General features: G+C 38.9%; 1 protein-coding gene across 21 annotated transcripts in view; it reads right to left on the bottom strand.

Annotated features, from left to right (window-relative positions):
- Nucleotides 1-24,478, bottom strand: part of TANC2 (tetratricopeptide repeat, ankyrin repeat and coiled-coil containing 2) — a 631,662-nt gene that overhangs the window by 394,529 nt on the left and 212,655 nt on the right. For all 21 annotated transcript variants that reach the window (XM_039516554.1, XM_039516557.1, XM_039516556.1 and 18 more), the window contains one exon: nt 22,984-23,083. In XM_039516554.1, the coding sequence (XP_039372488.1) occupies nt 22,984-23,083 (100 nt within the window). The remainder of the gene's footprint in view (nt 1-22,983; nt 23,084-24,478) is intronic.

Genomic DNA, 24,478 nt, shown 5'->3' with positions numbered 1-24,478 from the left:
GGGAAATAATGGGAGAGGACAGAGGTTGTGTAGTCACTGCAGAGCATGAGAGGTAAGGGTGGGGAGCAACAGGAGAAGAGATGTTTCTGAAAACGTTACCCAATACATCCATCTCTTCTGTTTGCTCTTTGTAACTAAGTGCTTTGCTTTTCCCGCACTCTGATCTGTCACTAAATAACTGTTTTCAAGTGGAAAACAATATATATATTGTACAAGAAAAATGAATTTTAATATTTGTTTGGGGCAAATAACATTGAAGTTATCAATTTCAAAAACCAGCTTTCATTCTCATACTAAATAATACAAAAGCCTCTAGAGGCACTGTCAGTTTTATTTGGGCAGTTAACCAATCAGTTACTGGATAAAACATTACTAAGTTTCAGTTTAATATTAATTGGACATTCTAGTAGAGAGTAACATAAGTCTTATTTCAACTTTTTTTTTTAGCTAGGTGAAGTAACAGCTATTATTAGCTTTATCAGGTTATTGTGTGTCCATCTCTTCTATTTGACAGTTTGAAAATTAGCCAATATATTTTTCTCTACTTTTCTATTTATTTTCTTGCTCAAATCAGCTAACTTACACACACACACACAAAAATGGGTTGAGGAAAAAGACAGTCAGACAAGAGAGCCTGATAGTGAGGCATTCTCATTTGAAGAGTAGCAGTGGAACAAGCCTTTCGGCCATATAAAACCCATCTCTTAAGTTCCTTGTCTTTGGGATTGGCTTTAGGATGGAATGACAGGCACACTCATTAGCTGCCATGACCACCAAGGAATAGGGAACGGAGTGAGTAAAAAAATAATCAAAATCGTGTTGAGGGAGTTGATATTATCTGCCCACATATTTGGCCGTATATGGTATAGAAGCCAGGGTCCACAAGAAGGTTTTCCCCAGCTCTAGTAAGGCTTCACTCCTAGAGAAGGAACGCCCTCTTTGTGAGGTCCTGGAAGACCTTGAAGTCCTCTGCGAGGGGAAAGCCAACATCTTCAGAGTGACAGCTTCATCTAGAGATGATGATGAAATATGGATGGGAACATCCAGGGGTTCCTGTCATTATTTCGCCTTCCTCCGTAGGGCCCAGTCCAGTGGGTATAGGGATGGTTGCAGGAACCCTGGTAGAGTTTTCTTGCAATGGGGGAAAAGAAGACTTCCTCCTAGAGTGTGACTGTGATGGAGATCTAGAATGCCTTGGAGCACCCCAAGAGCACTCATGGAGAATATTGCATTGTCTGAAGTTATCCACAGTAGGGTACACCATGCTGGAGCCTCTTTATAAGAAAACCAGTACAGAGAACCATATGTCTCAGCCTTAGATACTGATGAGTAATGCTTCCCCTGTAATGTATTTATTAGGGCTGTCAATTACTCACAGTTAAATCAAAAAAATTAATCGTGATTTAAAAAATGTAATCGTGATTAATTGCACTTATAAGAATAGAATACCAATGGAATTTTATTAACTATTTTAGGATGTTTTTCTACATTTTCAATATTGATTTCAATTACAACACAGAATACAAAGTGCACAGTGCTCACTTTATATTATTTATTACAAATATTTGCACTGTAAAAATGATAAATAAATTCACCTCATACAAGTACTGAAGTGCAATCTCTTTATCGTGAAAGTGTAACTTACAAATGCAGAGATTTTTTTTTTTTGGTTACATGACTGCACTCAAAAACAAAACAGTGTAAAACTTTAGAGCCTACATGTCCACTCAGTCCTACATCTTATTCTGCCAATCGCTAAATCAAACAAATTTGTTTACATTTATGAGAGATACTGCTGCCTGCTTCTTATTTACAATGCCACCTGAAAGCAAGAACGGTGTTTGCATGGCACTTTTGTAGCCGGTGTTGCAAGATATTTACATGCCAAATACTAAACATTAGTATGCCCCTTCCATACTTCAGCCACCAGAGGACATGCTTCCTTGCTGATGATGCTCGTTAAAAAAACGTGTCAATTAAATTTGTGACTGTACTCCTTGGGGAGGAGAATTGTATGTCTCCTGCTCTGTTTTACCCACATTTTGCACATATTTCATGTTATAGCAGTCTCAGACGATGACCCAGCACTTGTTCATTTTAAGAACACTTTCACAGCAGATTTGACAAAACGCAAACGCCAGATGGCTATAGGAAAGTAGTGAGAAACAGGCATGTTAGCCCCAGGCTAAACAAATCCCTGTTACCATGGTAACCAAATGGCAGTTGCTCCAGGTTAATCAAGACCCCTGAGGCCAATTAAGATACTTCCAGAAAACAGTGGAGACAACTAGGTTGATTGGGACACCTGAAGCCAATCAGGGGCTGGCTGAAACTAGTTAAAAACCTCCCAGTTAGTCAGGTGGGCGTACATGTCAGGAGCTGTGGGAGGAAGTTGTGCTGTTGGAGAGACTGAGCAGTACACACTATATCAAGCACAAGGAAGGAGGCCTTGACGTAGGGGTGAAGTGGAGCTTGAGGAAGTGGGGGCTGCTGTGGGGAAGTAGCCCAGGGAATTGTACGTGTCCTGTTTCTAAAAGGTCAGCTACCATAGCTGATACTATTAGGATCCCTGGGCTGGAGCAGAGGGTGGGCCTGTGCTCCTCCCTCTCCTCCCCCCCTCCCCCCCCAACTAATCACTGAGACTGGGAAACAATAGAGACTGTGCAAGGGAGGATAGTTACTGGCTTATGATGAAAATGGCTCAGTAGGCTGTGACTTTTGCCTCTAGAGAGAAAAAGGCTACATGGAGAGTCACAGTGAGCCTCTGAGGCCAGCGAAATCCGCTAGGAAACGTGGGACCCACGGAGACAAGGACAGAGATTTGTCTCAGTACCAATGTGAGATTTCTAAAAATAGCTACAGCACTTGACTGAAGGTTTAAGAATCTGAAGTGCTGTTCAAAATCTGAGAGAGGCGAGGTGTGGATCACACTTTTAGAGTCTTAAAAGAGCAACACTCTGATGTGGAAACTACAGATCCCAAAACACCGAAAAAGAAAATGAACCTTCTGCTGGTGGCATCTGACTCAGATGATGAAAATGAACATGCATCAGTCCACACTGCTTTGGATGGTTTTAAGCAGAACCCATCATCAGCATGGAAGTACATCGTCTGGAATGGTGGTTGAAGCATGAAGGGACATATGAATTTTTTGCGTATCTGGCACGTAAATATCTTGCAACGTCAGCTACAAGAGTGCCATGTGAATGCCTGTTCTCACTTTCAGGTGACATTGTAAACAAGAAGCAGGCAGCATTATCTCCTGCAAATTGTAGCCAACCTTGTTTGTTTGAGTGATTGGCTGATCAAGAAGTAGGACTGAGTGGACTTGTAGGTTCTAAAGTTTTCCATTGTTTTATTTTTGAATACAGGTTTTTTTGTACACAATTCTACATTTGTAAGTTCAACTTATGTGATAAAGAGATTGCACTACACTACTTGTATGAGATGAATTGAAAAATACTTTTTTTGTTTTTTACAGTATATTTGTTATAAAAAATAAATATAAAGTGAGCACTGTACACTTTGTATTCTGTGTTGTAAAGGAAATGAATATATTTGAAAATGTAGTAAACATCCAAAAATATTTAAAATAAATGGTATTCTATCATTGTTTAACAACGCAATTAATTTTTTTAATCGCTTGATAGCCCTAGTATTTATTTCTATTAAATGCAAAGATAGAAACAGAATTAACGAATACTTAAGAGACTGCAGGATACAGCCAAAGTAACAGAGAACCAAAATTAGAGTGTCCAAATATTTCTGTGTTCGTAGTTCCCTATTCCTGATGCTAAAGCAACTTTTTCTTAGATTTTTACTGTATGTGTTTTAGAGACATTTATAATCAGTAATGTCACCAGGCAAAACCGAACTCTGCAAAAAAATCTCAGTAAATGCCACCAAGCACGCTCAGAAATGATTTTTAACTGCTTCAAAATGTTTAACTTCCCTCCCAAACCCAGCAAAACTATGAATCCTTAATGAAGACTCTATGTCCATTCCAAGGCTTAATTATAGAGCATGCTACAGGAATCTGCTTTAATAATTGTCTTATTTTAGTTAATTTATCTAAATTTTAATAGAATTTGCCTTGGTTCAGATTCATCATAACTTGTGTATATTAGTTCAGCAGGGGTAGGGAAAGCACATGCCTTCAAAAGTTCAGCTTTCAGAACTTCTTGAAGAACTACTAAATGAAATGCACATTTGTTTGATATTATTCTATATAAAACTCCAGAATATAGTAGTTATAAAAACAGGTCTACAGACATCTGCCAAAATCATCTACAACAAATGAGAAAACTGCAAAGTCACTACCACTGACCCTTCCGTCACCATTTATACATACATGTAACCACAATCAGGTATTGTAAAGACAGACAGTGATTAGCATAATACATCTGAGGATGGAGCTGGACATGCTGAGAGCACAATTTGGTATGATTTGGTATGATTGTGTTGTCTGAAGTCAGTTTTTCATATTCTACCTTATATCTGCAAACAATATTACAACAAATATTATGCCCTAATATAAATCAATGACATGCCCTCCTCTTGAATAATATGTTCAGTTCTAGTCACCCCTTAAAACTACTGAAGAAATAGACAAAGGTCTAGAGATGGACAGTAAAAATGAAGTGACTGGAAAGTTAAAAAGTCAAATATATTGAAATTGAATTTAATAAAGTCACAATCTACTCAACTTCTCTCCCGTCCAGCTGCAGCTCTGGCAGGTGTCATCTAAGAGTTTTACCACTAAGTTTAGAAGCTTAAATATGAAAACGAGATGAAATAATCAGATGAGAGGACTTATGCTACATTTTTAAGGCCTAACAATAGAACTGTGAGTAAAGAATAACTTCACGGTACTTTTATCATATCCTATGCAATAATTAGTGATTCTTCCATCTGCCTAATTTCATGACATTCAGAGGTACACAGAAAGGGAAGAACATACTCTCATCTGATATGGCCAAAGAGGAAGTTGTGTTGTTCCTTTTGTTTTGTTTTGTTTTGTTTATTAAAGGTCTATAAAAATGCAAACTGTGGGAATAAGGTGGGGAGATCTTGAGCACGTGTAATTCAGTTAAACGCAAACTGCAGGTGCTCAGCACCTCTCAGGATCAGGCCATGTGTTTGAAGGAAAGAAAAAGGACACATTTTGACAGCACACCAGTCTGAAAGTTCACATGACTAGAAGCACTTCTCACCAGGCACAAACTGCAAAACATATTTACAAATATACAACTCTGAGGCGAGTAGGTAGGCAGCGACAACTTGTTAGAAAACTGAAAGGGCAGCATCTAATCTCCATTTTAGTTTGCATAACTTTTATAATGAAAATTATAAAAAAAACCCAAAATGTTCCAGATAAAACTACTTTCATTTCACTGCAAGATCTTTAATACTTGTTTAGCCATGGACTGCTTTTGTTTTACATTCTTCATGTTCTCTTTGTTAAGTAAGATATTGAATACTGCTGCAAATAAAGACATTTTGGGGAGACACAGTCCATGTTACGAATATCAGCAAACAGAGTGGTCACAGTTCCTGGAGATATGATACCTCCTAGATACAACAAAGCACTTTCTGATGCAACCAACATTCCAGTACCACTAAATGAAGGACCAAAGATTCCTGACAATGCTGGCAGAGCCGGCTCCAGACCCCAGCGCACCAAGCGCGTGCTTGGGGCAGCATGCCGCGGGGGGCGCTCTGCCTGTCGCCGGGAGGGCGGCAGGTGGCTCCGGTGGACCTCCCGCAGGCGTGCCTGTGGATGCTCCACCGGAGCTGCGGGACCAGCGGACCCTCCGCAGGCACGTCTGCAGGAGGTCCACCGGAGCCGCAGGACCGGCGACCGCCAGAGCACCCCCCGCAGCATGCAGCCGTGCTTGGGGCGGCAAAATTGCTAGAGCCGCCCCTGAATGCTGGAGCTATTTGAAGAGGTGCTTGTGGGACGCGCCCACTGAGCAGCCAGCTATGGAATCCTCTTTCTTTGGTACTCATGAGGCTTCTAAAGTCATCGGCAGAAACATCTACTGTAGCTGCTGCTACAGGTTGGGAAGCTGCTACTACTAAGAAAGGAAACTCTGAACTTTGAACTAATGCCCCTCCCTTTATGCTGAGAAAAACATATAAGTCTCCATTTAGACAGGAGAACTGTGCACTTCCTTTTCTTAGCGGGCCTACTGGCCTGTAACAGGGTTGGCTTCTTCAGCACCTCCTTGTGCCTCACCTTTTCTCGGCACTTCCAGGCAGATAAACTTAAACAACAGTTCCAAAGGAAACATAATAGAAGGTCCATCCACCCTCTCCTAGGCCACCCTTCCACCCTACTCTACCACAGAGTGCTGACCCTCCTAACTCTTCCTGGAGGACGAGCTTCTACCTGAGCTGCTGACCCACATCTGGTTCTCTATGGATTGGATCCTTATTCTCAGTCTACCTTCAGGCAGTCTGCCTGGGGTTTGTCCTTCTCCCAGGCCTGTCTTGGGTAACTCCTTCTTCCTGCCTCCCTCCAGTCTCCTGCTAAAGGGACAGCTCGCCTGTAAAACTGCCATTTTGGGGTTTAGGGCAGACTGAGCCCTAACCTCCAACTCCTGAGAGTACATAACTCTCCTAGGCTTGAGTAAAAAACAAAAAATTTCCCACTGGCCAAGAGAAAATAGGCTGCTCGTCTGGGTAGAGGAGGAAAGAGAACTCCATTTTATGGTAAATAGAAGCAGCAGTTGTGTTCCTGGCAGCTTGTCAAGAAAGCCCATAATTGGGCTAAGTATGGACTAAGTATTCCCCTTATTAGTTCACAAATGGAACAGCAATACATTGAAAAAAATGCTCATTTAATTCTACCAGACAAGATAAGTTTCTATCCACAGGGAAGAAAAAGGAGACGGGTTAGAGCAGGAATATAGGGAAAGGTAGTTGTGGATGTACCAGAAGCCTTACTTACTACTCGGCAATGAGCAGTAAAGGCAGGCTTAAGTCATAGGAAAGAGACAAAATGACTTTAATGGGAAAAATAGTTTTTCATTAGAAGGTTTTGGGGGAAGAGGGTTGTTGTGTTTTTATTTACAGAGCCTAGATTTTAAATTCAGATTATAGGAGAAAGTAAAACATGATCTACCAAGCTGGATGTCTGAATTACAGGGCTAGCTGCATCTCTGTCCCCTCTTCCGGTCTCAGTGAATGCACCACTGGACCTCTTCTCTTCACCTATCCCGGGGTGTAATCCTGTGATTCTCCCACTCTTAAACCAGGCCCTGCGGTGCAGTATTCTATCCACTAACTGTAACTACTCAGCAGGCCTAGCTAGCTGTTCAGGACCTGCAAACGTCCCTCCAGAAGCTTGTGACCAGTGGATAATATAGGTGACCAGACAGCTTTCTCAAACCTTCCTACTGTTTGATCTTACCAGCAGGAACAATGCATACCATAAGGAAAAAAGAGTTTTAAAACAATTAAATCTATATGCATTTCTACTTACCCTAAGCCCTACCATCCTGTGTTAGTGGACCAGCTTAGTTTTGCTTCTTCAGATCCTCTAGTAGGGCCTGTCGCTTGGTCAGTCTCAGTACCCTGATAACAACCTCCCCACTCTCTAAAGAGCAACTTTTTAAACGCTAGGGCAGGTCTACACTACAGCGGAGATCGACGCTCTGAGATCGATCCACCAGCGGTCAATTTAGCGCGTCTAATAAATACCCGCCAAATTTACTGCAGATTGTTCTCCAGTCGGCCCCTGTACTCTACCCCTGATGAGAAGAGTAAGGTAAGTTGAAGGGAGATTTTCTCCCGTCGACCCCGCACTGTGTAGACCCCGCGGTAATTAGACCTAAGGTATGTCAACTACATGTACTACGTCGACTTACCGCGGTAGTGTAGACACAGCCTCAGTGTTCTTTTGCTCTTTTGGCTCCCAGCCTTGGATGAACAAGTCTTGAAACTCTGGCTGGAACCTGGAACAAGATTCTCCCCAGCTAATAGCCCAGGCATTGCCTCTTAATGATACTCACCCATGTTTACCAGGTTACTTATCTGAAGCTATTATAGTGCCTTCTTTCTAGTTTCCTAACAGCCCTGCTATTAAACTAAACCAACATATACATACAGTGAACATTCCAATAATCCAATAAAGCCATACAGTAACTATCCCAAAAAGCAGGTCACACACAGCACTCAAATTACAGATTAGCCCTACATCCTCCACAATGCACTAAATGATTTATGGTCTCTAATTACTTCCCTGGCTATTTCTTCAAGAAAATAATAATGTACATAAAGCATATATATTTTAGTTAGTGTGAAAGTATCTATGATAAGCTACTGAATATAGTTTGTGTAATAACATTTAATGGGATCTCTCCTAATTATTGGTTCTAGAAGGACATATTTAATGCATGTGAAAGCTAGAAAGGCCAAAGGCTTGAATTACAGGAAAAAATTAACAACAAAAAAGTTTTTTTCACATATGCAATTGAGAGGCTTTTTGAGAATAAGGCTGTGAAGTATAAACCTTCTTTGTGAGTCTCTTCTGGTACTACAGATTTCTTTATACTATCATATACTCAGTAAGAAAGCTGGAAACACCACTGAGACTTGTGAAAAAGAGCAAATTTAAGGAACCCCTCCCCCCCAAAAGAGGTGAGTTCATAGATCCTTCTCAAGGTCACAGCACTGCTGTACTCCCACGTAACAGAAATAAGGTAAGAACAAAATTCAGATGCACATTTGTTAAATCTAGAACCACTTCATATCTGTCAATTTAATTCATTGTTTGGAAAACATAACTGAAATGATGCCAAGCCATATGATATGAAAGTTCACAAGTTAACTAATTACTAAGGGAAATTACCCCAGGCTTTCTGTGACTGGCATCTATTAATATATGTTCCTTGTAGGCAGAAGTTGGATGCAGCTTAACAGTTTCAGCACTCAAAACTTGCATAAGTACAAAGCCTAATGCAGTATTTGAATTCATCTACAGATATTTTAAAGCAAGCCTTGCTTTTGCTGTATATCAAGATCAGCTCAGAAGAAAATATGCCTTGCATTACACGTTAAGCAAATTCAGTTAAAAAACCTGAAAGGGCTCAATAGTTATACTTTAATTTAAAAACAGGATAACAATCCTAATTATTTATTCAGACACTGTCATTTAGTTTTACTCCTTAATTACAAGTTCTACAGCTATAAAAAACAATGTTCACTCAGTAGCTCTGACAAAAGAATGATTAACCATTTTTACAGCATGGATTATGATAGACTTCATTTTCTTGAAAACATGGATTCAGATTAAAAAATCAAAGTTTGTTTATTACACAAGAATAAAAACCAAGATTATACCAAAAAATAAAGCTAAACATCAGCCATTGTGTATATTTGTGCTTTTATTAATTGTATTCAGCTGTCTCATCTGTAAAATCAGAGACATAAACCTCTCTTAACTGACTAATTTTCACTTTTAAAAACAAATGTTTTACAGATGGGTTAAAAGAAGCACTAAGTCTTCTTGATATGATCTGAAAGGGAGACATAGTTGCTCTTATTAAATCCCCTCAATTGTTTGTAATAGCCTGTTTTCAAGGAAACGTATTTATTTTCCTCTGCATTTCTTGTGGCACATCAGATTAACAACACATTTTAGGAATAAGAAGCGATCATACAAAGCAAAAATGTCACTTTACCTTCTCCTTTGCATACCAGCATCACCAATATTACCATGACCCCAAGTACATGATTGTTAGGAAACTTGTACTCCCTCTACTGGTTCTTCACAGTAAAACATAAAATATAATTAGTTTCTACAAACATTTTATACACGTTTGTAGAACATATAAAAAATAAAAAACTATACTAAAAGGCCATTATTCAAGTTGTAAAGTCAAGCACTCAAAATTTAGGAAAAGTAAGAATTTAGTTTAGTTCATTTGTGCATATGCATTATGACAGTTTTTAATTTTAATCTGATCATATATTATTTTTCCATACTATCCCTGTATCATTCAATAATAGGACAAACAGTGCTCACTTGAAATCACAATGCCAGTAGCAGGATTTTTTAATAAATCCATAAACTTGGAGTCATAACTTGTGTCTGGAGAATTGCAAATATGGTACCAATATTTAAGAAAGGAGGGAGGGAGAGGAAGTGGTCTGGGAAACTAGAGGCCCATTAGTTTGACCTCAGCTGTATGCAAGGTCTTAGAACAAATTTTGAAAAAAAGAGTACTTAAGGAGTTAAACGGTATAACATGGTTTTACAAAAGGTGGATCATGCCTGACCAACCTGAGAAGATAACCATTTTTCTAGACAAAGGAAATGCAGCAGGTCTAATCGATCATGATTTCAGTGAAGTATCTGATACAGTTCTATATGGGAAATTAGTTAAATTGGAGAAGATGGGGATTGACATGACAATTCAAAGGGGGTAAGGAACTGGTTAAAGGGGAGACTATAACAGGTCATGCTGAAAGGTAAACTGGCTGTAAGAAGGTAACTACTGGAGTTTTTTATTTAACATTTTCATTAATGATTTTAGCACAAAAAGTGGGACTAATAAATTTTGTAGATGACACAAAATTAGGAAGTATTGCTAATATGGAGGAGGACTGAAATATCATACAAGATCTGGATTACCAAGAAATCTGGAGTAATTTCAGCCCAAAGGTAAAGTTTGGCAAAGTGATAAGCAACTGAAAACAGGGTCGTATAATGGGAAGTGTTAGGCAACCTTAACAAGAGGCTGTGCTGCCAGCGCTGCCTATAATATTGTGTGCATTACACTGCTACCTGTCCAGTTTCAGAGTAGCAGACGTGTTAGTCTGTATCTGCAAAAAGAACAGGAGGACTTGTGGAACCTTAGAGACTAACAAAATTATTTGAGCATAAGCTTTCGTGGGCTACGGCCCACTTCTTCGGATGCCTCATTCACCCAAAATGCATAAGTACCTACAAAATCCAGTATGTTTGAGAGGTCTGGATCCTCCCCACCCGTCATTCAGTCCTTCCTGCTATTTCCATTGATACTTGGTTTTCGTTTGTTTGAAAGAAACAAGGGTGGAGAAAGTAATTGAGAATGCTTAATTCTAGTGGGAAGACAGAATTAAACTCCCAAAGACTCTTATTTACAGGGTTGGTTTTATTGAAAAAACAGAAGATGAAAGCCAGGATCCAATAAACTCAAAATACTAATCATCTGAGGCTTTCCTAGCTTCCACCAAGTAGGTGGGCAGAGGACACACCTTTCCCCTTTAGTAGCCTTCATGACCACTAGTCACATTCCTTACAGTCCTCCTTCCAGAGCATCGCAGGCCTCCCCAGTTGATGCTTCCTCCCAGCTGGTTCCTGCTCCTTACATGAGTTGTCCTCTCAGGCTTTCCACCTGGTGGCTGCAGAGAGGCCCCTCTCAAGCTCCTCCCTTTATCCAAGACCTGGGTAAGCACCATTTGTGTGTAGACGGAACTGGGAGTTATGCTTGAGCCTGAGTTTGAACCCTGAGCTTACACTTCAATGTAGACATACCCTAAGAGGAAGGAAGCCCTATATGTGGTTTCTGTAGGCTCCATACTAAGGAACAAGTGCATGACCTGCTACTAAAGCGATCAGTTTTAAATAGCTGTAACAAACAATACAAGGCACACATGCGTCACAAGGCCCAGTGTTCCCTTATAGCTTCTTATTAGCAGCTACCCCTGCACTAACAAAAACATGTTCTACTTCTAGAAGAACTAAACTACGTTAATCAAGAATTAAGGGTACTCCAAAATTTCTCAAGATCAGGCGTCCAGTATATTTAATTGTTTGGTTTGCAAAAGGGGCTCAGTGAACCACTCACAAAGATCTACATGGAAATTAAAGTACTCATCAGTAAAATTTAATTTGCTGTACCCAATGTGTAGTTCCTATAAAAGTTTCATAGATATATGGTGTCTGTTTGCAGAGTAAAATGAATGAAAATCTGTATTGATTCACCCCAAATCATCTAGCTCATTCCAACTCTTGCTTATCTCCCAAATATGCTACCTTCCATCCTTCTCAATTAAGTAACAATTCCTGTGAACACTTACAGTTATTTACACAGAGACCTGTAAACATATTATTAATTACCCCTCGTTTTCTCTTCATGCTCATTACCACATGAAATCAAACTATAGACACGAGTTCTACGTGCTCTAGTCAGCTATTACTTTCAACCATTGTGGGTGTGTCTACACTGCAATAAAACGTCCATGTCTGGCCCGTGTCAGTGACCTTCCCCACTTCCAACTCGAGCATGGACAGTTACACTGAGATTTTATAGTCCCATAGCCTGAGTCCCATGAGCATGAGACAAGGGACATGGGCCATCCAAGAGTGTTTTATTGCAGCGTAGACGTACCTTGTAACACTTTATATGAAAAATGTTACACTACAGCCAGGGAAAGAAAATGATTGGTATTGTGATTTGACTGTTCAGAGATAAAAGTGCATACCGAGGGATCTCCAAGCCAATCTGAAACATTAAAACTCAGAAAGTTTCATAAAAATATCCCACCTAAAAGTACAGGTTTATGAGCCAAGACGACCATTTTCAATGAGGCAAAGTCTTTGCATAATAAACTATTCTGAATCTTCAGAATATTAAATACAACCTGTCGTTCAATGGAGACAATCTTTATGGAGTGTTTCTGTAATATATGAGTACTCTATAGATACAATTACAATAATACTGGGGAGTTAAAATACTTGGAATTCCATATTGACCTTTGATATTTGAGACAAATTTCATATACATACACAATTAGATCCTATTACTAAGTCTGTTATAAAATACAGTAACCCCAGGGTTACAATTAAGGTGTTCCGGCCCAAGACTGGATTTAACTGATTGTTAAAATCATATTAGATTTTCTGCACCTTCTGCCTCTTTCTCTTCCTTTTCTCATACACACACAGACAAACCCAGTTCCACCAATCCAAGCTCTAGCCCCTGCATTTGAAACGCTTTGTTCTAAAGGGTATATGGCTTTTACTCAAGCTTTTCACATGCTTGTGTTTTGGGTGCTACTGTTATTGTTTCAGACACTTCTTTGCAATGTCTTCTTTATATTTATCCTTGATGTAAGGTGGCAGTTATTTCTAACCCATAACAGTATTCTCTGTGGTAGAACATTATTCTTCCACCTCTGCTGAAGAAACTTTCAGTTAAGATTAAAGGCAAAAAATGACTATTAATTCTAAAATAAATAAATACACACAGAGAGAAATTTACCCTTTGCATAAGACCTCTGTGCACTCTAACTAGAAGGTAAGTTTGAAAAGTCTGTTATTAAGATCATCAAGGACCAAAACAGTTCTGATGCCAGATGTGAAATTTCTTGAAGATTTCTTGAAGGATCCATTATAAAATCAATTATAACTCATAAGCTAATTAATGGATTTACTTGTAAATTCACAGAAAATTTGTTCTATGTACAAAGAGTAAGTGCTGTAAGTGTCAGGAAGACACACTTTTATACCCAATAAAGATCAGCACTCTGCAGAACAGTCAGGTAAGGAAACAGTATGAGGGCACTTAGAGGAGTAGAAATCAAGGGGCTGGAAATAGGAGCAAAAAAGGGGCCTGGAAAAAGTCCTGAGACAGAAGGAAAGAGAAGTGGCATGCACTGCTGCAGCAGCAAAGCTGTAGGAGTAGTGAACTGGAAGTGAGCTGAGGTGTCCCTTGCCTCTATAGGCTAGAAATTTGACTGTACAAGATCCAAGTATCTAATGACCTGCCTCTGTCATATCAGCCGTGGACTGGAATCCCCAGCAGTACCAGGACTGGTGAATTGGATATGGTAAAAAGAATGGCTGTGCATCAAAACTACAGACTGTATCCAAGATTCAACTGCATATAGTACTTCTACTCTTCACAAAAGATATTGTGACACACTTATATCACTATCAATCACCATGCTACTTGTGCAGTTGTTTAAGCAGACATGTAGATTCTTTGAGATTTGAGTTACTCTGGCTGTTTAATCCATAATTATTTGAATTACACATCTGGTTTTAATTTTATCTCCAAAGAAGAGAAAAGGGAGAATAAAAATGTGTTTTAAAACTGCTCACTAAGTTGTATATCCAACCCATTTTAAAAAAGGGGGGGGGGCAGAAAGTACTGCCAGGTTTCAAAGAGGATATAGTAAAATATAGATATGAATCTGACATAAAATGGAACCAAATATGAAGAGTTTACATTAACATTCCTTAGACTGTCTCAGAAATAACTTTGTAACTCATTTTTTCTTGTGTTTTTTAAAATAAAAAGAATACTTTGTTCTTTACCATCTGCTTACAACTCTAACTATACTCAAAGCCAATAACAGAGTCACATTCCATATTTAAAGATTAGAAGATTGTTAGTCATAGTGGAAGAAAAGTTTACTGCAGAAAAAACATGTCCAAACTAAAATATTGTGGAAGCTATGAAATATCTTACCAGGTATAGCTATAAAAGATGTTGACAGCATTGTTTCTACTGCACAAGAACTTCTGTGACCCACAAGACAGGAAAAGAAATATTAAACACCAACAGACACACATACAGAGAGAATTTTATTGTATACAAACCACTGCTAAAATCTCACCAACACTGTTTTGAAAGCACCAATCAAAAGACAACCACAGGAACCAGCAAAATCCAGTGTTCAGTGCTGCAATAGTACTTAACTTTTTAAGCAATTGTATTGTATATAACTATAAATACATATTTATGCAACTGATGTTCCTTTTTTAGAAATATTCTGAATTATATGTGGTTGTGAACCACAGTACCATAAAACATAACAGAAAAAAACAACAAAAGCTGAGTCAAAACAAATTGAAACCACATTTCTTTAAAATTATTGCTCAGCCCTTTTTGGAAGAGAGGAATAATGAGAAGGCATTATAATGATACAACTACTAGTGTATTTCTAATCAGCCAGAATTACCAAGACCACATCACAACACACAGACATCTTTAGCTTGACTTTACTGACCTAGTTTGCTGACTATAGTTACTTCATATAAGCGAGACTGCAAAGAATTATCATTTCAAAGGCCAATGTGTTCATTGAGATCCCACATGAAAAAAGCCACAATACTTTTCACCATGTTTGAAATGCTTACTCTTTAACTTACATACAGAAGGATTTGTATTCAAGAAATCCAAAATACATTATGCATCTTGTCACAAATATTATGGGCTGTTGTTGCAGGGCGCCATCCCAGAAAATGCCTCCTTGTGGCATGGTATTGCCCTGCAAGTACCCTGCCCTCAGTTCCCTCTTTAATCTCCCAATAACTAAGTTATAGTCTAAAGTACTTAAAGAAACATTCCCCCTTCTTGGGATCTAATCAATGGAGTACACCTCTACCACGATATAACGCTGTCCTCGGAAGCCAAAAAATCTTACCGCGTTATAGGTGAAACCGCGTTATATCGAACTTGCTCTGATCCGCTGGAGAGCGCAGCCCCACCCCCCTGGAGCGCTGCTTTACCGCATTATATCCAAATTTGTGTTATATCAGGTCACGTTATATCGGGGTAGAGGTGTATTTATGAAGCAATCTCCTTTGGCCATTCAGGACCAAACCTGTCCCTCTTGGGGCCTCCAATTCACTTGTGTTACAAGGGCCCAGGTTTCCACTTCCCCCTGATTCAAGGTGCTCTGCCAATCACACTGCAGCCACTGGCCTCTCTGGTGAGTCTTTCCCACAGGTCTCTTCCTGCCCTCCTCTTCCTTAAGGGATTCCACAGCCATCATGGTACTGTGCAACACTTAAAGCTGGTGTCCTCGGCCCTCCAATATCTGGGTTTCATCCCCACTCCACAAAACCTCCCTAAATCCTAGGACTTGTGCCTTCCCCTTAGTTCAGGGCCCCCAAACCCTCCTTCTTGGTGCTACATTTGGTTCAGGCAGGCTTCCCCATGCCATTTTCCTCCTCTAGCTGGTAGTGAGGATCTGATAGTTTAGCAATGAAAGAACAGTCCTTCAATCTTCCTAATATATTTCTCCAGTTTTTAATGTTCTTGAAGCTGCCCTCTTTCAAAACTATCATAACATTCAACTGGAATGAGATTAACAGCAAAATAATATTTGGGGAGACATAATACTACCTTAAACACTTTATTTTTATATTCCAAATATTGTCCCTTCAAAACTTTCATTAGTTTTAGCATTCAGGCAAATGAGGGCTCGATTACACCAGCAAGGGCAAACCCTATTCAAGTTTCACACCTACACAATTCTGTTAAATTCCTTTTTCTTCATTTCCAACTAGTGTGCCATTGCAGAGCTCTGGGTTTCTTGAACAGAAATCCACAGTAATGTCAAATTATTAGTTTATTTTTTAATTAAGAAACAATATTAATGGAAGATGAGTTCATGCCCAGATTGAGAGTTGTACAATAAATGTTGAAATGAAACTGAGAAGTTTGTTTTAGAAATGACAGACAAATATTACAGTACAAGCAAGAGGGCAATGAACATCATATTCCTGTTTAGTTCAACATTTTAAAATTTAATTAGTAAAGAAATACTCTTACAATCCGCATACAGCTGTGATGTCTAAATAATGAAGCATCATAGTTTGTTAGTTGTAATAACTGCCTATTTAACAAACAATTTCAAATAATTTTAATATGAGGTAATTTAAATAAGAATCTGTTGTTTTTTTATAACAGATGTTTGTGCAGGAAAACAACCTCATCTCTGCAGAATTCTGTCAAGAATTAATCTTGGTCGACTCAGACAACAGATTTTGTTTTTCTGGACAGTATACCTCCACCAAAACAGAAACAAGCAATATGACAATGTCATGAAAGTAACATTCTTTGAATATTTATTGTACTTCTGGGGAAAATACTTTGTGGCAGGTTACTTTTAGGGATTTTTACTTTCAGTTTTTATCACCAAGGGATTATGGTTAACTATCTAGTAATCTGACAGAGTGACAAATTCCTTTTCATATTACATTAGACTGAAACCAAACTACTTTCTTTATTGACTTAGCCCATCATATTTAATTTCACCAGAAATTAAAAGCCAGTAAATAACCCAATACCAAGCTCCTAAATTATTCTTTACAAAGAAAATGGCTTGAAAGATTTATTGATTTTTTTCTTGCTTGCATGGCAAAGAATCAGAATTAAATATATTTATTAAGATACAGAATCAGCAATGAATTCATATATCATGTTACAGTTTGATAGGCCAACATTCATCATTTGAAATATATTATTTTCCAGTGTAGTTACACTTTACATTAGGACACTGTTCCTCCTCACAGTCTCGTTTTCATCCTTCTCCAAGCAGCCAATCAGTAGTTTCCAATGAAACTTATTTCATCAGAGGCAGATTTGAAACATGTAGTGTTAAATCAATATAGTACAGCTGATGTGTACTATTACAAATTACACCTATTCATAAATCTGGTCATATATTTAATGAGCAAAATATTTTCCTTCTCTTGTCAGTCCCCATCTGCCTGGAAAAAGCAAGCCAAATAAAATTTTTTTACTTCAGAACTGTAACCTCTCATTCACATTTTGTAAAATTAAAAAATGTCCATATTTGGAAGGTTATGCATCCACACTACAAGATTGAAAAGATGAACGAAAGGGAATATTTTAACATTAGAGATCAATATCAAATCATTCAAGACCTGGCCTTGATGTCTACTTGTCTACTATTCAATTTTCAGGAGGATCAGGAACATGAATGCAAAGGGATATATAGTTCCATGGGCCTCTAAAAATATATTTAATACTCCACATTACTTCATTTTATGAAACTGCCTCAAAGTCTACACATCTATTAATATGGACAGATGCCCATATAATCCATTCCTGCAACAAGAGACTGCAAAGTATCTTGACAAAGAACTTTAATGTCATAAAACTCTGAACAACAATCAACCTTTCAGGTTCCAGCTACAGTGGATACCATTAAGCAAGAGCCATTCACCACAGTAGTACAGTATAAATACCTCACTGCAGTATACATATGAAATTTAAGAATATATAGAGTAACGTCAACAACATGGCAACCACTTTGGAAACTACCAAAGCAAATTGGTACACTGGCCATAAACAAGGTTCTAAATGAATTGCTGATGTCTAAAAATTGACATGGAAGAATATTTGCCTGACAATGCGGTCAACTGTCTTAAGGCTGTAGTAAGCCGTCATCATTAAAAAACAAACAGCATAAACAAAGACAATAAGAGGGGGGAGAAGCTATTTTTTAATCTCTTTATCTGAGAGAAACAGCCAAATATTACTTAAACTAAAAAAAATAAATAGCAATAGAGAAAGAGAGAGATCCATTTTATTCTATACGGATTCATATACCATGCTCATCACTGCAGTATCAGAACAACTTCCAGTAGTGCACTAAGCAATGTGACTAACATCTGTCACATTTGTTCTCTTATCCTCTCCCCAGGGAAAGGAGTGTGTGTGCAATAATACCGTATATTGTTCCAAAGCTTCTGTAGGAAGTGTAATGTTCCTCTTCCATTCTGGAGTATTTATACAACTTGCAACAAACATTCTTTTCCTTCACACAAATAGGAAACGGAACAGTATTGTTCAGCATCTTTTCTCTTTGGTTTCTTTAGGTCTCATATCCTTATATATAAACTGACTATTTCAAGAGTTTGCAGTGTTGTTGTAGCCTTTGGTTCCAGGATATAAGAGAGACATATGCCCGGCTGACTACACTTCAAAATAGAAGAGACCCCTTTCTACTGAATGAACTTGACATGCCTGGGCTATCATATCTTCTGAATGTGTTAGCCATTATAGGAAATTCAAAGCATTTCTGACAATTAATGTGTTTCTTTTCTATAGATGAGGATAATGAACAGTAAATGCTAAAAAAAAGTCCTGACTGCAATCAAAATCAGAATTTAATGTTGATTAAGTAACACTGGAACACAAGTCTGCTCTGTGTGTCTAGAAGTGCATAAAGAGTTCCTTCATGATAGTTTAACTGCTCCACAATCCATCTATTCAAAAGTTACAGCAACAAAAAATACCAGAAAGAAATATAGAAGAAAGTTGCTGAAAGTAGCTATGAAAGAGGTTTCAACAAAGACTTGTAAGATACAGGTCATGTTCGAGCCCACAAGATTTGGTATCATGTATAGTCTCAGATGCTGATTTCAGAAATATGGGTAAGGTACCATGGATTCTACAATTTAAGAGCCATAGAATTGGCAGATGAATTTACCCTTTTGGCTTACAATGGCTTTTCAGGGCTGCAGAAATTAGTTCATTGAGAAAACTGGCTACTCTCTTAACTTCTACTAACTTTCTTGTCTATCTAGTTGTAACATAAAAATTAAAGAGTAAGAATTCTCCACTTCAGTCTGCCTGTCCTCTTCCTCCACTACAAAGGGGAAATTCTGAATGATTTTAGTGTACAGATTGCAGCTAGGTGCTAAGCCTGAGCCTGGATGAAGTGGAAGAGCTTCCCAAGCCAGCTGCTCTGACTTGGACAGCACCAAACAGCATCATCAATGTACCCTCGTCTCAAAGAGACAAAAAAGGAACATGACGGTTAGAGGCTCCTTGATCCCTTAAAAGTGCATGTTCCCCCTTATTTCCTCACCTTACTGAGTGCCCATCCCATTCCTCTACAACTTGCTATGGTCTTCCAGTAAATACACATAGTCTCTCTCTCTCTAAAATTAAAATCTATATTTAAACTGGTAAGCGATAACAGTTCAGTAGACTATAATAAAAATGTATAGTAATATTTTCCAAATTTCTTCTTCACAGATAGAAAAGACACGCACAGCATCTCTCATAGATCAAACCTAGCAAAACAGTGTGGGTTAATACTTACTGTAAACACATCCGTAGGAGAGTGGTAGAAGGACTGCAGTGTAAAAAGCAAGGACTTCGATGGTTTATTCATTGCAAGGAATCTGGGTGTAAATTTTAATTTTAAAACTCTGTTTCTTTTCTCTGTCAAGAAACCAGTCTATACACCTTGGTCCTTTCCACACTGATTTCTGAGTAAATTCTCAATTACACTGTTCACTACTGGAGCTGAACACATGTCAAACTAAGGATTAATGGTAATTTCACCCAACAAATATATTATAAACCAAGATTTAATATCTGGGGGATCCTGCCTTTCTTTCTGAAGATTATAAATATTAACCACATATAGAGCACAATGCAAACAGGAAACATTTATATTTTTCTCCATTTAATCACTGAATACCTCCAGATATCAATTCCATTTATCACATTGATCAAGTTACACAGAGACAAATAAACAAATGAGTGTGCTGCAGTACAGTACATAAGATACCAATATTTCTCAAGGTAGCATTACTTGTAAGTAGTTATTAACACAAGCACAAACTTTGTTTAATGACAGTTAAGGTGACAGAAGGCTATACTTCATCCACCAAAAAACTTAAACACATGGAAATAAAAAGTTAAAGAAAAAAATATCCTTAAATCCTTGCCACATTCCTATTGCCTACAATACTGTTGATAACATACTTCAAAATTCTGTAACACTTTCATTTCTATCTCCAACAAATATCAAAGAGCAACACATACCCTAACTGCATCAAACTCACATTTTAATGCAAAATTTTAACAGCAACCTCAGCAATGTTACGGCTGAATAACTTCCCAAATGCAAAGAGACTGACAGATGTGCTGATCAGTAGATTAAATAGAATGAGACAGCTGTTAAGGTTTTTGCGAATGTGAGTTTGATAAAGTTGTACAACGGAGTGCTCTTCGATATCAGTTGGAGATGGAAATGAAAGTCAATCAACAGCATTGTAGAAAATACAGTGTTCTGTGTGTATGAACCAAATCTGCACCAACCCGACATGAAAAATTCAAATATACCGTCTACATTTAATTTTTTTTATTTTCACCACTTTACAACACTTCTGAGAAATAAAGGGAGCTCACGTCCAAATTAAATTCTGTTGCAGCCTCAAATGTCATCATCATCATCATTCCACCGTAACATAATCTTAATAGCCTGATCTTCTTTAATTTTAAAAATAAAACAGGTTTGGAACTGTTTAGAATTTAAACTGGTGACTATCTGAAGCTCACTGGTGTTCAAGATTTTATGCTTTTCTGAGATGTGATATGTATATTACCATTTTTTATATATATTTGTCAGCTGTAGAAGTAAGGTTCTGCTATGTTTTACAATAAGACCTGGGTTTGACTTCTGCTACTACCATCTCATTTCCTGAAGCTTCAGTAAACAGATCACCACCACTCATTATCATGCAGACATACTGACATGAGCAGATAGCTAAGATTTCAAAAGGTAGGCAAAGTCAAGTCTGGTAAACACTTGAATAGAAGACCCTCCCAAAAGAAGACTTTGTAGAGTCCATGTATCTTGTGTGCATCAGAATGAGTAGGCACATCTTCCAGTTCTTGCTGCACTTCTGCAACATTGCCTTTCATTACATAATCACGCTTCAGTTTTTTCCAACGCATGAGTGGCATTATATATTATTGCATATGTTTTATGTAAGCACGTTCATACACAAAAGATCTCATTGAAAAGCAGTGTCACAAATTCATTTTTCTTGGGGAAAAAATTAACTGTAAATGTACTTAATTCACATAATTAAAACCTGAACCTTGAATCTTAATGTTAGATTAGCATAGGAGTCTGGATTCTTTTTACATATAATGGCTTGCTTTTCTCTGTCTTATTTTCCAATTTAATAACTATTTTTGTGTCTATATGGTGCTTATGCCTTTTTCTAAAATGAATCATAGTCTTGCTCACAATAAAGTAAGAAAAAGAAGCACTCTAATAATCTATAATGATGTGGAGTCTAGAAGACCATGTTGGGTCATACTTCAATTAAACACACATACAGTACACATATGGCAGTAAAAATAATCATTAAGAGCAAAATTTAATAGGATTTAAAATTCAGTGTAACTTTTAATCAAAGATATAGAAAAAAAGGTATGTACAGTAACTCCTCACTTAACGTTATAGTTATGTTCCTGAAAAATGCGACTTTAAGTGAAACAATGTTAAGCTAATCCAATTTCCCAGTAAGAATTAATGTAAATGGGGGGGTAGGTTCCAGGGAACTTTTTTTTCAGCTATATATACAGAGAGAGAGACACACACACACACACAAAGTATAAGTTTTAAACAAACAATTTAATACTGTACACAGCTATGATGATTGTGAAGCTCGGCTGAAGTGGTGAAGTCAGAGGGTGGAATATTTCCCAGGAATGCTTTACTGCTAAATGAAGAACTAGCAATCGGTTAACCCATTGATGTTAATGTTAATCACACTCTACAATGCAGCACGAATGGAGGGAAGGAAGACAGCATGGGAGATAGAGACAGAGACACACACTGTGTGTGTGTGTGTGTGTGTGTGTGTGTGTGTGTGTGTGTGTGTGTGTGTGTGTGTGTTGCTCTTTTAAGTAGGCTGACCCCACTCTAAGCTCCCTCCGTTCTGAGCCCTGTCGTGACCCCCCCCCCACCATGGTGATGGGGTAGGTGGGGTGCAGGAGCGGGGGGGAAGGCGGACACCCTGACATTAACCCCCCTATCTCCCCCACCTGCACAGCAAGCAGGAGGCTCCAGAGAGCACTTCCAAGGCAGAGGGCAGGAGCTGCACACGGCAGTGGGGGGAGGGACAGCTGAACAATTGATAGCCTGCTGGGCGGCTGCTGCACAGGGAACTTAGGGGAGCAGGGAGCTGATAGGGGGGCTGCCGGTCCACCCTGGTTCCAAGCCCCCATCAGCTAGCTCCAACGGGCTGCTCTTCCTGCAATCAATGGAAAAAGCAGGCGGCTGCCAAACGATGTTATTAAGGAGCATTGCACAGCTTTAAACAAGCATGTTCCCTAATTGATCAGCAACGAAACAACGTTAACCGGGACGACTTTAAGTGAGGAGTTACTGTATGAGGAGGAGTCTTCATTTACTTACCGCTGGACCTGTTTTTGCGGTTTGATTTCCCACCTGTAAGGAGCATCTTGAGACTGTTGCGAAACATGGCTGCACTATTCTGCTCTGTGCACCCCAAAATCTGTGTAAAACAAAACAAAGATATGGTTTGGCATATGAATATAAGCTTTGATTTGTCAACATGGAAACATTTTGGAAAAACAGTAAGAGGAGCTAAAGATAAAAACTTCAAAAACTTCACTGACAGCAAAAAAACGGAACATAAAACATTAAGACTTTCTATTTTCCCTAAAAATATAAATTGCCAATCATAAAATCTAACATTTCAAATACCTTTATTCATTCAGATTGACTATTTTCAGTAGAATACAGAATTTCTTCAACACTGTTCACTGCCAGTGCCCATGTTGAATAGTTAAGCCGAATTATTATCCAGCTCCGTTTCTATGGGTTGGGAAGAGTATGAAAGTCAGCCAAGTCAGTCTCCAACTGACACTACTACTGAGGCTGAACCTGCCAGGGACCAGGGCATTGCTCAGATCTGTCAGTCGTGCTGACATGGACCTACAGACTACAAGGTAGTGTCTTTAGCTTCAGGGGCAGTTAAATATCATATATTTCGGTAAGTTGACATAGTCGTTAAATGTACAAAAGAAAAAACAGAAGACTCCAAACTCAAAAAATGTTAATTTGGCTAATGTTAATACAGTAATCAGTATCTTTTCCTCAGTCTATGTCAAAGATCCTCAAACTGTGGGGAATGCCCCAAATGTTCAAGGGGGGGGGGAGCGTGGTGGGACCCGGACCAGCCCAAACAGGGGGCAGGGAGGGAGTGTCACCCAGCCCTGCTCTGCCCCCAGCTCTGCTCCTAGCCCCAGCCCCAGACTTACCCCCCCAACTTTGCCTCCACTCCCATCTCAGCCCCAGCCCCATCCACACCCCTGGCCCCCAGCTGCGGCTTCGCTCCCAGCCCCAGCCATGTCCTCAGCCTCAGCCCCCATCTGCAGCTCCTCTTCTGCCCCCAGCAAGCCTCTGTCCCTTCCCAGACCCAAACCTGCCCCCAGGTGTGGCCCAGCCATGGTCCTCTTACCCCTGTCCATGTCCCCCTCCTTCCCACCAGATCCGTGGCCCCACTCCCAGCCTCAGCTACCAGGAGGGGCACAGACAGGTGTGTGTGTGTGTGTGTGTGTGTGTGTGTGTGTGTGTGTGTGTGTGTGTGTGTGTGTGTGTGTGTGTGTGTGTGTGTGTGTGTGTGTGAAATGCTTGGGGACCACTGGTCTATGTGTCTTTATGGAAAAACCATACAGCTCCCTTTTCCAGACTTCATAAGGTGCTTCAGAGTAGGCAATTCATTTTAAAAACTAGATTAAAATAACAGTAAACAACTCAAAGGTCAGGAAATATCAAAATTATGGATATACTTGCAACTTAACTGTGATCCATTCTGGGTGTATACATGAATATAGTCTTCAGTTCACAGAATATCAGGGTTGGAAGGGACCTCAGGAGATCATCT

The sequence above is a fragment of the Mauremys reevesii genome, linkage group 27 (assembly GCF_016161935.1).
Source record: "Mauremys reevesii isolate NIE-2019 linkage group 27, ASM1616193v1, whole genome shotgun sequence".
NCBI lineage: Eukaryota > Metazoa > Chordata > Testudines > Geoemydidae > Mauremys > Mauremys reevesii.
The sequence above is the reverse complement of the archived record's forward strand: the minus strand, read 5'-3'. Positions and strand labels throughout refer to the sequence as shown.